The sequence below is a fragment of the Mastacembelus armatus genome, chromosome 17, assembly GCF_900324485.2.
Source record: "Mastacembelus armatus chromosome 17, fMasArm1.2, whole genome shotgun sequence".
NCBI classification, from domain to species: domain Eukaryota; kingdom Metazoa; phylum Chordata; class Actinopteri; order Synbranchiformes; family Mastacembelidae; genus Mastacembelus; species Mastacembelus armatus.
This window is the reverse complement of record NC_046649.1, coordinates 22,943,009-22,957,428: the sequence shown is the minus strand read 5'-3', so window position 1 is coordinate 22,957,428 and position 14,420 is coordinate 22,943,009. Positions and strand designations below refer to the sequence as shown.

Sequence of the window (14,420 nt, the reverse complement as noted above, 5' to 3'; positions counted from 1 at the left end):
TATAATTACAGTTCTATGATATTGGACATGAAGACCTTGCAGTACTGTACTGTAAACCATTTGGGAGATATGATCTCCCAGTCTGTCAGGAAGGAACCCACCAGTAAATATTTAATCTGCAATTTTGTTCGACTTTCAAATATTCATGAAATCTAATCAACTTAATCATCGTTATTCACAGCAAGATGAAACTCCCTGCCACTTCACTGGAGCGTGACCAGGGTGGCTGACTGCACAGTCACTCTCAAAAACAACTTATGGCTGTACTTTTCAGCCACACCAGTGTCCAACACGACGAAAAATAAACGGCTGGCCACTAGCCACGCCGCTAACTTAGCCACTAGCTAAGCCGCTAACTTAGCCGCTAGCTAAACTGAGGATTATAAAACAAGTATCAGAAACAAATAAAATGTAATTTCACTAGACACCAATCTAACACCAGTTTATTCCAAATACACAAACAGCATCGTTCGAATGCTAAAGAATGAAAATAGGTCTTTAAGCTAGATTTAAAAGCATCTAATGATGGAGAAGCTCTGATGTTCAAAGGTAGACTGTTCCACAGCTTTGGGGTAGCTACTGAGACCGGGGCCGGCTAACTTAGCCATTAGCTAAGAAGCTAGCTTATCCGCTAGCTAAGCCGTTAGCTAAACCGCCATATTAGCCGCTATCTAAACCGCTAGCTAATTCGCTAATTTAGCCGTTAGCTAAGCCGCTAGCCTTCGCTGACCTGACTCTCTGAAAAGACACCATGACATTTAAACCCCCAGTCTGACCGGACCGGTGGTGGAAACAGAACCAAAATAAGCGTTAATGCTAAAAATCTCACCTGCAACACATCTCGACGAGCTGTGTAATTTTTCATTTTCCTTTTTTTTTTTTTTTTTTTTTTTTTTTTACGTCTGGCACCTTTCAGCAAAATATCAGGACAAAATATTAAAAACACACAAGCTAGTGTCAAAACACAAACAAGGGCTACAAAACTAAATACGCTTAAATGGATTAAAACGGAAAATTGTAAGAGCCCAAATTGAATTTAATAAAAGGTACAATTAGATGTAAAGTTTTCTGCTGATGACAAACGAGTTGTTGTGGAGAAGTGTCCACATGCTTTTAGTGATTCAATATGGGAATTGTATGTAAAGAGCGACCTCTGTTGGAGGAATTAATATATGTTACACGATAAAATACAACACTAGGGACAAAATGAAAACTGAATCTGAAAAAAACAGGATCACATATTTTCTGTTCAGCAAAGTAAACCCTAGCTTAATTAAGTGAACATATCTCAGCACTATTTTCAAGAGGACCGTTAATATGAAGTCCAGCATAAAGAGGCAGAATGAATGTGGTCTGGACTCTGTGGAGGAGAGTCATGGTGTCAGATATGCTGTAGAAGGACAGAATACCTGCTCTGTGATCCAGGTACACTCCTACTCTGGAGGACCGAGGACCTGACACTGGAGTGATGACGTTGTCATGTCTGAATTCATAACGATGTTTATAAAAACCAAAGGCCCAGGACTTGTTATTATCTCCAAATTTTTCATGTACACTGTCACTGTCTTTGTATGCAACCACTACTGAAACTCCTCCCTCCCCTTTTTCCACCTCCCAGTAACAACGTCTAGTCAGACTCTCTCTACTCAGGACCTGATAAGAATGAGTCAGTCTGTCTGGATGACTGGAATAAGACTGTTCTTCACTCATCATTGTTGCTTTTCTGTTCCCCTCAGATAATAACAGACGTGTGTGTGCTGTGTTTGGATCCAGTGTGATTTTCTGTGAATATTGTAAGAATCCAGCTCTGGTCATGGGTTGTGGCAGTAAAACATACACCCCTTTCAGAGCCAGTGAGATGTTTGTCCATTTCTCCCTCAGAATATCCTGTAGTTTATCTCTGAGCTCTGACACAGCTGCTGTCACGTCCTCAAAGTAGAACAGAGGACGGATATTGATGCTGGATGAGTCTGTAGGTTCACTGAGAGCTGACACTGAGGGGTAGTTCTGTAGAAACTGGTTGTGATCCTCTGTGTGTGAGAGCTGCTTCAGATCAGCGTCTTTCCTCTTCAGCTCAGTGATCTCCTGCTCCAGCTTCTCCTGAAGCTCTTTGACTCGACTCACTTCAGTTTCCTGCTGGGATCTGATCTGCTGCTTCACATCAGAGCGTCTTTTCTCCAGGAGACGGATCATCTCAGTGAAGATCTTCTCACTGTCCTCCACTGCTTTATCAGCAGAGCCATTGATGGTCTCCAGCTGCTGCTGAAGCACCTTCACAGCTTTCTCTCTGTCCTGGATTCTCTGCTGGATTTTCCCCTCGAGCTCTCTCTGCCTCTCAGTCCTTTCTGCTGCAGCTGAGACTGTGTCGTGGCCTTTATGTTCGTCCACAGAGCAGAGATAACAGATACACTGCTGATCAGTGCGGCAGAACATCTTCATCACCTCATCATGACGAGAGCAGATGTTGTCCTGGAGCTTCTTGCAGGGCTCCACCAGCTTGTGTCTCTTTAACTGAGCTACATCATAATGAGGCTGGAGGTGTTTCTCACAGTAAGACACCAGACACACCAGACAGGACTTGAGGGCTTTCAGTTTTCTCCCACTGCAGAAATCACAGGCCACATCTTCAGGTCCAGCAGAGCAGTGATCAGCAGGAGCAGCTTGGAGTCCAGTCTTCTTCAGCTGCTCCACTAAAGCTGCTAACATGGTGTTTTTCCCTAGGACAGGCCTCGGTATGAAGGTCTGCCTACACTGAGGGCAGCTGTAGATATTCTTCTCATCCTCTTCATCCCAGTGAGCTTTAATACAGGTCATGCAGTAGCTATGTCCACAGGGAACAGCCACCGGATCCTTCAGTAGATCCAGACAGATCGAACAAGAAAAGGTTTCCTGGTCCAGCTGAGCTCCTTTCTGTGCCATTTCACCTCTCAGTGGTAATGACTGGGAGTTTCACTTAGTCATAAATGAAACTAGTTTGAGGTGTGATCTAAACAACATGTGTTTGTACAGTGAATGTGGTCTGTCAGCTCCTGCACCTTCCCACAAGTTGGTTACACCCATTTTCAAACTGTAGATCTGAAGGGGAGGGAACAAGGAAGGGAGGGCAGATTATCAGATTCTGACGTATTTCAGGAAGAGACGCAGCCTGAGAGAGAAACTGTGTGTTTAGCACTTTTCAGTGTAGGAGGAGCTGCTGGTCACTGTGGGATTCGTCCTGAACTAGAAAATATGAAAGCATTTGTAATTTAATTTCATTTGTAATTACTTTTATTACTATTACTTTACTTTAATTACTATTGTAATATAATTTGTAATTACAATAATTTTGATGAACTTCATTCTAGGCACCAGCTGCTCATCAGAAAATATTTTGTCAGAAAGTCTGCAATGACATGAAGGGGCACAAATCCTTTTCTGTGCCAGCTGAAGTGCTGAACATAAAGAGAAGTTTCAGCACAGTCAAACCCAAAGCACAAAACTTTCATTCTAAATGTTAAAGGTCTCATAGATATATTTAGTATGTTTTTCACTTGGTATTTTTACATTTCTGGCAGTTTCTCTTCAGTGAAAGCTGCTTACTACTTTGTTTCTACTACATCTAACTGAGACGTGAGGTCTTTACACAGTGTTGCCAGACCAATAATGAAGCACAAGTAAGTTCGTAGTCCAACACTGCAGGACAGTAATATAGCACAGGTAAGGCTTTATGCAGAACTGCCAGGGAAATAATGAAATACAGGTAAGTCTCTGTGTAGCGCTGATGAACATACGTTATATTTCTTCAAGGTTTCTCCAGAGGCAGAATATAATTACCGAATATCTGAGGCTGTGCAGAGCTGGTGACTAGTGAAGACTGACTCCAGTCACGTTCATGGAAGGCACAGGAGAATGCTGGAACTAGGAGAAGATCCTGAAGGCACTGAGAAAGATAAACATGGAAACCCTGATGGCCCAGGGATAATTGTTAGACTCATGGTGAATGGGATGACTCAAGACCAGGGAATGGAAGCACAGCTGGTGGTGAGCCAGGATAAAGGAGTGATGACCAGTAACACAACTGGCTCCCACAACGAGGAGGCAACAGGACCTAGTTGCCTACGGAAAATACATACACACAAAGGAGGGAGAGAAACCAGGGGGCACAAGTAGAAACAGGTGAAACTAATCAAAGATAAACATAAAGCTACCGGGGACCAAAACAGGGGTCACAGGAAATAGAAACCAAAAATAAAAGTCTAGACAGGAAGCCAGAACATGGTTCATGACAAGGACAATGGTACATTGTACATATGCACATGTTGAATACTGGAAATGTTCATAAACCACTAAATTACTATCTACTTAAAGAAAACGGATTAAAACTGACAATAGTAAACCTGATAAACATATAATCACAGTTCTATGATACTGGACATGAAGACCTTGCAGTACTGTACTGTAAACCATTTGGGAGATATGATCTCCCAGATCGTTATTCACAGCGAGATGAAACTCCATGCCACTTCACTGGAGCGTGACCAGGGTGGCTGACTGCACAGTCGCTCTCAAAAACAATTATCGCTGTACTTTTCAGGCACACCAGTGTCCAACACGACGAAAAATAAGCGGCTAGCCACTAGCTAAGCCGCTAACTTAGCCGCTAGCTAAGCCGAAGATTATAAAACAAGTATCAGAAACAAATAAAATGTAATTTCACTAAACACCAATCTAACACCAGTTTATTCCAAATACACACACAGCATCGTTCGAATGCTAAAGAATTAAAATAGGTCTTTAAGCTAGATTTAAAAGCATATAATGATGGAGAAGCTCTGATGTTCAAAGGTAGACTGTTCCACAGCTTTGGGACAGCTACTGAGACCAGGGCCGGCTAACTTATTGGACATAACATATCTCCCAGACCTGAAAACATCTGTGACTCCTTGCTCCATAGTGATTAACTCGGTATGCCTAACGGACAATAACGGTTAAATTAAACGGCTAAATTTCCCGTTAAACTAACGTTAAGTTAGCAAGATACCGTTAGCACAAGTAATGTTAAGAACTAAGCTAGCTAACATTTAATCGTCGTTTGCTAACATCAATGTTAATGATTAGATATAATAAATAACATTTAACAGACAAAAAAGATTTGAGACATGTAGTATGTTGGGCTAAATATCAGTTTAACACCTGTTTTTTTTTTTTGTTTTGTTTTTTAAATAAAATGTTAGCTACTTCGCTATCTTAGCCGTTGGCTAAACTGCTAGCTAGGCCGCTAATTTAACGTTAGCTAAACCGCTTGCTAAGCCGCTAATTTAGCCGTTAGCTAAACCGCTAGCTAGGCCGCTAATTTAACGTTAGCTAAACCGCTAATTTAGCCGTTAGCTAAACCGCTTGCTAAGCCGCTAATTTAGCCGTTAGCTAAACCGCTAATTTAGCCGTTAGCTAAACCGCTAGCTAGGCCGCTAATTTAGCCGTTAGCTGAACCGCTTGCTAAGCCGCTAATTTAGCCGTTAGCTGAACCGCTTGCTAAGCCGCTAATTTAGCCGTTAGCTAATCCGCTAACATTCAACAACAAAGGCGACGCAACGCTTCGCTGACCTGACTCTGAAGACACAACACGACCTTTAAACCTTCATCCCCGGGTTTCAACCCCCAGTCTGACCGGACCGGGGATGGAAACAGAACCGAAAAAAAGGTGTTTATGCTAAAAACCAAACTGGCAAAACATCTGGATGAGCCGGGTAATTATTTAATTGTCATTTTTATTTTATTTATTTATTACATGTCATATTTAGTTGTCTGGCCCTTTCAGCAAAAATATTAGGACAAAATATTAAACACACACAAGCTAAACACATTACGTTACAAAACAAAATACGTTTAAATGAAACAAAATCAAAATATGTAACGCTAAGAGCCTCAAGTGGATTTGATAAAAGGTACAATTAGATGTAAAGCTTTCTGCTAATTTGGTGCCTGTGCGGTGTTATGGAGTGCACAAAGAGTGAGCATCATTTGTCAATGTTGTGTTTTGACCTTGGAGACTGAGTAAAACTGTCCCAAATCACCTAAGAGGTCCCAAAGATTCATAAGGCAGCACCAGAACATAAGTATATTTAGACCTTACACTATTCAGTGCCTTAAAAACAAGCAGTATGTTTAACTGGCTCTTTGAATGACAACACAAAAAGTATATTAACTGCAGGAAGGTACAGTACCAAGCTGGAGTGTACTGATTGTATTCTGGATCAAAAGGAGGAAAATAAAATACTGTCGCTTATGTACTAAGATGTGTTTTAATGCCTAAGTCTTTATCTTCACATGATTTTCATTGCTCTTTATCACATCTCAGTTCTCAGTCAAATGTTTATTCCCCACAGCATGAAAGATAACAAGTTACGATAACCACAGCATCATTTATGTTAATGAAAAAGAATCTCTTCAATCATCAAATCAGGAAGATCAAAATTTAAGTAATATAGATCAATTATAGAGAAACATAATAAACTGTATTTGTTAGGGTAAGAACAGATGAGAGGATGTTAACAAAAAAACATTTGCATTTTTTGTTTGATGATTCAAAATGTCAAACAGCTATTTTTACAAAGTGATGTCTAATTTAAAAAATACATTAACAACTTCATTCATGGGTTTGTTAGCATTGTTAAACATACCCCACAACAGGTATTTAGATTTCCCCTCACACTACATCCCACATGTGATTACTGTTAGAAATATTTATAGTCTGCTGCATATTTGTTAACAATGGTAATAAAACTACAATTAAATATAATAAATGAATTACCAATAAAAAATGACAAAAGAGTTGTGAAGTGTCCACATGCTTTTAGTGATCCAGTATAGGAATTGTATGTAAAGAGCGACCTCTGTTGGAGGAATTCATATCTATTGCATGATAAAATACAACACAATGGATGAAATAGAAATAAAAATCAGATTATACACTGATTATAGCCTTTCCTAACAGTATGGCAATAAAATATTTTAAAACAATGATAATAATATCTTTACTTCAGTAAATTGCTTGACTGTTTCAGTTTTTAAGTTGTTAATGCTATAAATCCTAAGCTTAGATTTCTAGAAGTTAGATTTTTTTTTCAGCTGATAAAAACTGGGCTGTTTTCTTAAACTTTATCAAATTCTTATGGTTAAAGTGTAGTTTTATATTAGTAGTCAAAGGCGTCCATAGTAAAGTAAATAAAAGACACCAATGAGCTGAGCTCATATTTGAAATCAACACTAGGGACAAAATGAAAACTGAAGCTGAAAAAAAAGACTCACATTTTCTATTCAGCATAGTAAACCCTAGACTAATTAAGTGAACATATCTCAGCAGTATTTTCAACGGGACCATTCAGATAAAGTCCAGCATAGAGAGGCTGAGTGAATGTGGTCTGGACTCTGTGGAGGAGAGTCATGGTTTCAGAGGCGCAGTAGAAGGACAGAATACCTGCTCTGTGATCCAGGTACACTCCTACTCTGGAGGACCGAGGACCTGACACTGGAGTGATGATGTTGTTATGTCTGAATTCATAACGATGTTTATAAAAACCAAAGGCCCAGGACTTGTTATTATCTCCAAATTTTTCATGTACACTGTCACTGTCTTTGTATGCAACCACTACTGAAACTCCTCCCTCCCCTTTTTCCACCTCCCAGTAACAACGTCTATTCAGACTCTCTCCACTCAGGACCTGATGCTCATCAGTAAATCTGTCTGGGTGCCAAGGATTGGGATAATATTGTCCTACCAACATTAATGTTGCTTTTCTGTTCCCCTCAGATAATAACAGACGTCTGTGTGCTGTGTTTGGATCCAGTGTGATTTCCTGTGAATATTTTAAGAATCCAGCTCTGGTCTTGGGCTCTGGTTGTGACAGTAAAACATCCACTATAGTCAGTGTCTGCAAAATCTTTGGCCATTTCTCCCTCAGAATGTCCTGTAGTTTATCTCTGAGCTCTGACACAGCTGCTGTCACGCCCTCAAAGTAAAAGAGAGGACAGATATTAGTGCTGGGTAACTCTATAGACTCATTAAAACTTGACAGCAAGAAGTAATTTTCTAGAAAATAGTTGTGATCCTCTGTGTGTGAGAGCTGCTTCAGATCAGCGTCTTTCCTCTTCAGCTCAGTGATCTCCTGCTCCAGCTTCTCCTGAAGCTCTTTGACTCGACTCACTTCAGTTTCCTGCTGGGATCTGATCTGCTGCTTCACATCAGAGCGTCTTTTCTCCAGGAGACTGATCAGCTCAGTGAAGATCTTCTCACTGTCCTCCACTGCTTTATCAGCAGAGCCATTGATGGTCTCCAGCTCCTGCTGAAGCACCTTCACATCTTTCTCTCTGTCCTGGATTCTCTGCTGGATTTTCTGTCGACTCCCCTCGAGCTCTCTCTGCCTCTCAGTCCTTTCTGCTGCAGCTGAGACTGTGTCGTGGCCTTTATGTTCCTCCACAGGGCAGAGATAACAGATACACTGCTGATCAGTGCGGCAGAACATCTTCATCACCTCATCGTGATGAGAGCAGATGTTGTCCTGGAGCTTCTCGCAGGGCTCCACCAGCTTGTGTCTCTTTAACTGAGCTACATCATAATGAGGCTGGAGGTGTTTCTCACAGTAAGACACCAGACACACCAGACAGGACTTGAGGGCTTTCAGTTTTCTCCCAGTGCAGACATCACAGGCCACATCTTCAGGTCCAGCATAGCAGTGATCAGCAGGAGCAGCTTGGAGTCCAGTCTTCTTCAGCTGCTCCACTAAAGCTGCTAACATGATGTTTTTCACCAGGACAGGCCTCGGTATGAAGGTCTGCCTACACTGAGGGCAGCTGTAGATATTCTTCTCATCCTCTTCATCCCAGTGAGTTTTAATACAGGTCATGCAGTAGCTGTGTCCACAGGGAACAGTCACCGGATCCTTCAGTAGATTCAGACAGATCGAACAAGAAAAGGTTTCCTGGTCCAGCTGAGCTCCTTTCTGTGCCATTTCACCTCTCAGTGGTAATGACTTGGAGTTTCACTTAGTCATAAATGAAACTAGATTGAGCTGTGATCTAAAGAACATGTACAGTGAATGTGGTCTGTCAGATCCTGCACCTCCCCTCATGTTGGTTACACCCATCATCAAACTGTAGATCTGGAGAAAACAAGGAAATATGTGGACAGACTGGAGCTGCTGTGTGTGAGAGCAGAGGGAGGGTTATCAGGCTGAGCCTCATTCCAGAAACAGAATTGGTCTGAGAGAGAAACCGTTTCAATAGTATAGGGGGAGCTGGTGGTCACTGTGTGGTTCAGCTTCAGGATATTCACTGGATGCAAAAAAGAAAAAGAATCAAAGACAGAGAAGATTTTCTACCACTAATGTAATTAAAAGTGTATGTAGACATACAGTATGTCTTCTTTATTGTTTTTACCAACTGTACTTTTTTTTTTGGAGGTTAAAGTTAAAAAGCAGAGTGACTTTCATCTGTAATTACAATCATTTTTATAAACTTTGTTCTACGCACCAGCTGCTCATAAGAAGATATTTTATCAGACAGTCTGCAATGACATGAGAACAACAGTTTGTGTCTCTTTATGGTGATCTTGAGCAGATTTAACAACAGAGGACCTGATGCCATTTAGTGAATCTAATAACTAAATCATAATAAAGTATTTGACAATGTTTCCATCCCTACTGTTTACGTCATTTTGAAGCTGAACCTCTCAGTTTCCTCTTTCTGCCACCTGGAGACGCCAGTGTACCATGTTTCCTATCAAGCAGCTTCCAAGAGTTTAGGTTTCACTGCAAACTGTGCAGGAAGACACAGACAACAGCATTTAGGAGATTATTAAAGCATTCTTAGTAATTGTCTAAGAAATCCTGTTTATCCCAGTAAATCTGATGATACTTTATATGCAGTGGTGGAAAATAATGAAGTACATTGTTAGAGATTGAGACAAATAATTCATGAAATAGCTAAAATTGATTAATTGAACTAATTTACCAGGTGTTAGAATTAGTATCTTTAGGCAGACGTCATTTCTTTCTCGGTATGTTCTTATAGATGTCTTGTTTTCACTATATGACCAGAGAGAGGGCAGTATTGAGTGTTTGAGGGTTTGATTTTTAGGCTTGGGATCTACCACATACTTGTTTTTAATGCTTCCTTTTATAGGTAGAAAGTCATGTAAATGCATATATAAAATTCAGCTTGTGTCATGGGACAAAATACATGTTGAACACTGTAAATGTTCATAAACCTCTTAGGAAAAAGGAATTCCTTATTCAAGCAGAGTCTGCCTGACATTATCCCTGACTGTAGATTTTTTCATTATCAAAGAAATACAATGACTGGTGTTTATGCATCCATGCACACACAGTGGAAACAGGGACTGCTCATAACTAATCCAGCTGCCAGTTTCCAAAAAGTCAACAAATATAGGCTAAAATCAGTGAAAGGTCAAGTCAGAGTTTCCACCTTTGGCCTATTGTCTTTATTAGAATTATAGTTATAACCCACAGTAGATTCACAGTCACATATAATGACTGTCTACTTAAAGAAAACGGATTCAAACTGACAATAATAAACCTGATAAACATATAATTACAGTTCTATGATACTGGACATGAAGACCTTGCAGTACTGTACTGTAAACCATTTGGGAGACATGATCTCCCAGTCTGTCAGGAAGGAACCCACCAGTAAATATTTAATCTGCAATTTTGTTCTCCTTTCAAATATTCATGAAATCTAATCAACTTAATCATGGTATGATCGTTATTCACAGCGAGATGAAACTCCCTGCCACTTCACTGGAGCGTGACCAGGGTGGCTGACTGCACAGTCGCTCTCAAAAACAATACAACTAACGCACACGTACAATCAGATGTCGATGTGGCACAGAAGGAGAGAAGAAGCAACCAAGAAAGTATCAGTACATTCATTTAGCAGCTGGTAAAAATGTCTTTCCATAACGTAAGAGCATCCAGTGCCTTAAACCAGGACAATTGGGAGGAGAAGAAGAACTGAACATCAGGTGGAAAGAAAAGGAAAAAATCTAAGTATGAAATGTGGCTCTTCTTTTTAATAAAACACATTATCGCAAAAGTAAAATCCTGTTTGGTAACGTTATCTGTTGGCTCGTGTCATTTCAGTGTTCCTGCTGTAGGGAAGTAAATATCAGGGCAGCTCCACACTCCCTTTAACTGTGTGGTCTGAAAGCACCTACTGACACTACTGACAAAACATGAAGCCACATAATCTGTTACTGTTAGAAATAAAAAAGGCACAGACATGAGCGTGCCAGCACCCCCCTCCTGTGGTTTAGCCAACAAAGCTACGGTTAACTTTACAGTAATTAATATTTCTGCTGCTGCAAATTACCTGAACGTAAACATATTTACTAGGAGGCAGGGCTCTCCACAGACCAGGGCGAGAACATAGCCCCTCACTGGCCTCCCACCCACAAATACACTTGTTTCTGTTGGAATCCACAGCCCATTGAACCACAAAGTGTTTTTAAATGGTGCTTCGACCCTGCACCATCTGTCCCCCCCTTAGTGTAAAATTAAATTAAACACACTATGTGTACAATTCAAAGTAGTCTCACTTTGGCAGCAGGGGAACTGACACCGAGGCAGACAGCAGCATTGTACACAACACTGCACAAACCTTCACTAGGGTTGTCCTGTTTTTCTACAGAAACATATACCATCACAATAATGTGACATAAGCCATGTGATAGAAATATGCAATACTGTGTGTGTGTGTGTGTGTGTGTGTGTGTGTGCAAACGGGTAAAGAAAGTTTGGCCTGAAAAGAAGAAAGAGTCAAGGAGACAGAGAGAAAAACATAAATATGCAAATTCTGCAACATGACAGAAATTTCCAGACGATACAACAATATGCCTTCGTTTATCCTGTACATGCAGCCAAATCCTCCTCGCCAGCAAACCTGAGTGGAGAAGCTGCAGAGAGCGAGCCCGCGGGCGGCAGCAGCAGAGCTTTACAAACGAACAGTGAGATAGATCTAATGTACAGCGCAATGTTTGGCCTGAGGAGCGCACAGGGAAGCTGCTGTGTCCTATTTGCTGGGATGTTGAGCTCATTTGGAGAGCACTTCATTCTCCCTGCCCTGTGGGATCTTAGCCACGGGCTGAAATACAGTACAATCTATCTGTTTTTCATCAGACGCACTAATAGCTTTTCTGTTGTGTCTGCATGATACTAAAGCCTCCCTTCTACTTTATCTCACCTTAACAGTTTGGATGTCTGAAAACAGCAGGAGGAGATGTTAGACATGGGGTTATTTTTGCTATTTTTTCTTTCTCTCTCATGGATGCACGTATCAGAAAGCTGCAGGTTCTTCTTTGTAGCATGTGGGTACACTCCAAAAAGGTATTTCCAAGTCTCTTTCATCCACTTTACGTCAAATCTATTCAAACTCGTTACTAAGTTCAGAGTTTTTGCATGCTTTATTTATTACACAGTTACCAGGAGCAAGTTCAGCTCAGGACAATTAAAGCATGTTTTTCAAAACTGAAAGCTTAAAGAGTATTAAAGTACAGGAACTCCACCCACCAGTTTGCCTCTGGTCCTTTCGAGCCTTAGGGGTGAAGCTTGTCACTATACTGAGGAGTACGGCAGCTAATTAGAGCAGAGATCCAACAAAGACTTCTAATGAAGCCGTGGCCAAATATGGTGCTGGAGCCTGTGATTAGCTTAGCTTAGCATTTCAACTGGAAACACATAGAAAGTATGGTTATGTTTACACTAAAACTACTCCATTAGGTTTAGACATTAAATCTAATTGGTTTGGTTTAGGAAAAAACTGTGATTTGTATTAAAGCTGTCTACCAACACCACGGCTCACCTACTTGCACTGGGTACACAGTAAGATAGAGAGATATAACATACACAAGAATTCATTTCTTTTGACTTGAGTCACTTCAGCACTCTTGTACATGCATGTACATGATTTTTAGCCAAATCCCTGACACTTCCTCAGCAGCAGATTAGAATAATCCTCCAAAGGAAAGTCTAGTAAATGAGAAAGAGTTTTAGCTGCCTTCACTTCATTCCTCCTCTCCCTCTGCTGTGTGATGTACTTAAGGCACACGATGATTGAAAGCATGTGGTAAGAAACTGTGGATAATTGTACAGGAACGCAGCCGTGCAGCTTTGGGGATCACAATAAATGTGAATCCCAGGGGCTCGACACGATCCATGCACACCTGGGGATAAACAAAGAGGTACTGCATCTCGCTAATCCTGTGAAGACAAAATCAGTGACTCGAAACCAAGAGGATCAAAGCACAATAAAAGCCAAAGAGGAGGGTTGACGCAATGAAATGTGAAATAAAATGATGCTGGTTAGGAAACCAGGGCGGATGATTTGAATCTGAGCTCAGATGTCACAGACAAAGTTTGAGAAAGGTGACTGAAATTACACAGCAGGATTATGCAAAGTGGCCATTCAGATGCAAAACAGTGAAAAGTTCAATTTGGCACAGAAGGTCTAGTATTAAATGACGTTATGTATTTTTAATGGTTTTCTTTGTGTTCTGAGGTTTTCATCCCTCAAAATCCAGTTTTATTGTCTTTTCCCATTAGGTGTCACAGACAGAACACTACCTGCTGTAGTCTGTATCATTTTAAAGCCACGGTTGAGGATATTTTACTGGACACTGAACGAAATATCATCATCATCGGTTTGTGTTTTGAATCTAATGAGATCTGCAGGTGCAGCCTGAGTCTGATTTCCTCCAACATGTCTGCTTTTTGTTCTTTTATTTCTGATGGTTGTCAAACTATGAAGAGACTCACTACTGCCACCTACTGCTGAGGGGGGTATCATTAGACTCTACCTTTACGTTGGAACCCATGTTCACGCCTTGTTGCCTGGGGACACTGATAGTGTGTCTCAGCTGATGCTTCAGCAGGTACGTCATGAGTCTTTAATTGATCCTTCCTCGCTCCTCGATTGACCTGGAGGTTGTAATGTTTCAGAAAAAAAAGACACAAATGAGAAAAGCTGGATGCAGTTAAGGGAACTGAAATGAATTATGAGAACTGAATATTATGCTGCCACTTGTAAGCATCTTCCTCATACACCATAATGATACTGTTGACCTCCAACTGCAAATACGATTTCTGTCCCCTCTTCCACTGGCCCTGAGCTGCCTGTGCATGAGGCATAATCAGACCAATAACTAGAAAACCTTTTGGGCTAGTACATTTCATCAACACAGGTATACAGTTCCTAAAAAAATGACACCTGGTCTCACCCAACCATTTAAAAAAAGTAGTGTATATCAAGTATAATGAAAATATATCACAGGTTTGTCAATCTGATTATTATTACTGTTACACAGTCATTCAAACTCAGAGCCGGAGTGTTTCCTTCTGCCAATAATGTCCAGAGGTGATTGATGCATT

At 40.7% G+C, this 14,420-nt stretch overlaps 2 protein-coding genes across 2 annotated transcripts; both read right to left on the bottom strand.

The window, feature by feature from the left end:
- Window positions 1-870: 870 nt before the first annotated feature.
- On the bottom strand, window positions 871-2,994 carry LOC113134556 (tripartite motif-containing protein 16-like). Its single transcript, XM_026313999.1, has one exon. The coding sequence runs from the start codon at window positions 2,917-2,919 to the stop codon at window positions 1,270-1,272; it is 1,650 nt and encodes a 549-aa protein (XP_026169784.1). The 5' UTR covers window positions 2,920-2,994; the 3' UTR covers window positions 871-1,269.
- Window positions 2,995-7,293: 4,299 nt separating this feature from the next.
- LOC113134553 (tripartite motif-containing protein 16-like) lies at window positions 7,294-9,027 on the bottom strand. The gene has a single exon (XM_026313995.1). The coding sequence runs from the start codon at window positions 8,985-8,987 to the stop codon at window positions 7,317-7,319; it is 1,671 nt and encodes a 556-aa protein (XP_026169780.1). The 5' UTR covers window positions 8,988-9,027; the 3' UTR covers window positions 7,294-7,316.
- Window positions 9,028-14,420: the final 5,393 nt, after the last annotated feature.

Excerpts from the sequence above, each read along its gene's own strand:
- LOC113134556 (XM_026313999.1), bottom strand. The coding sequence starts at position 2,919 with ATGGCACAGAAAGGAGCTCAGCTGGACCAGGAAACCTTTTCTTGTTCG.
- LOC113134553 (XM_026313995.1), bottom strand. The coding sequence starts at position 8,987 with ATGGCACAGAAAGGAGCTCAGCTGGACCAGGAAACCTTTTCTTGTTCG.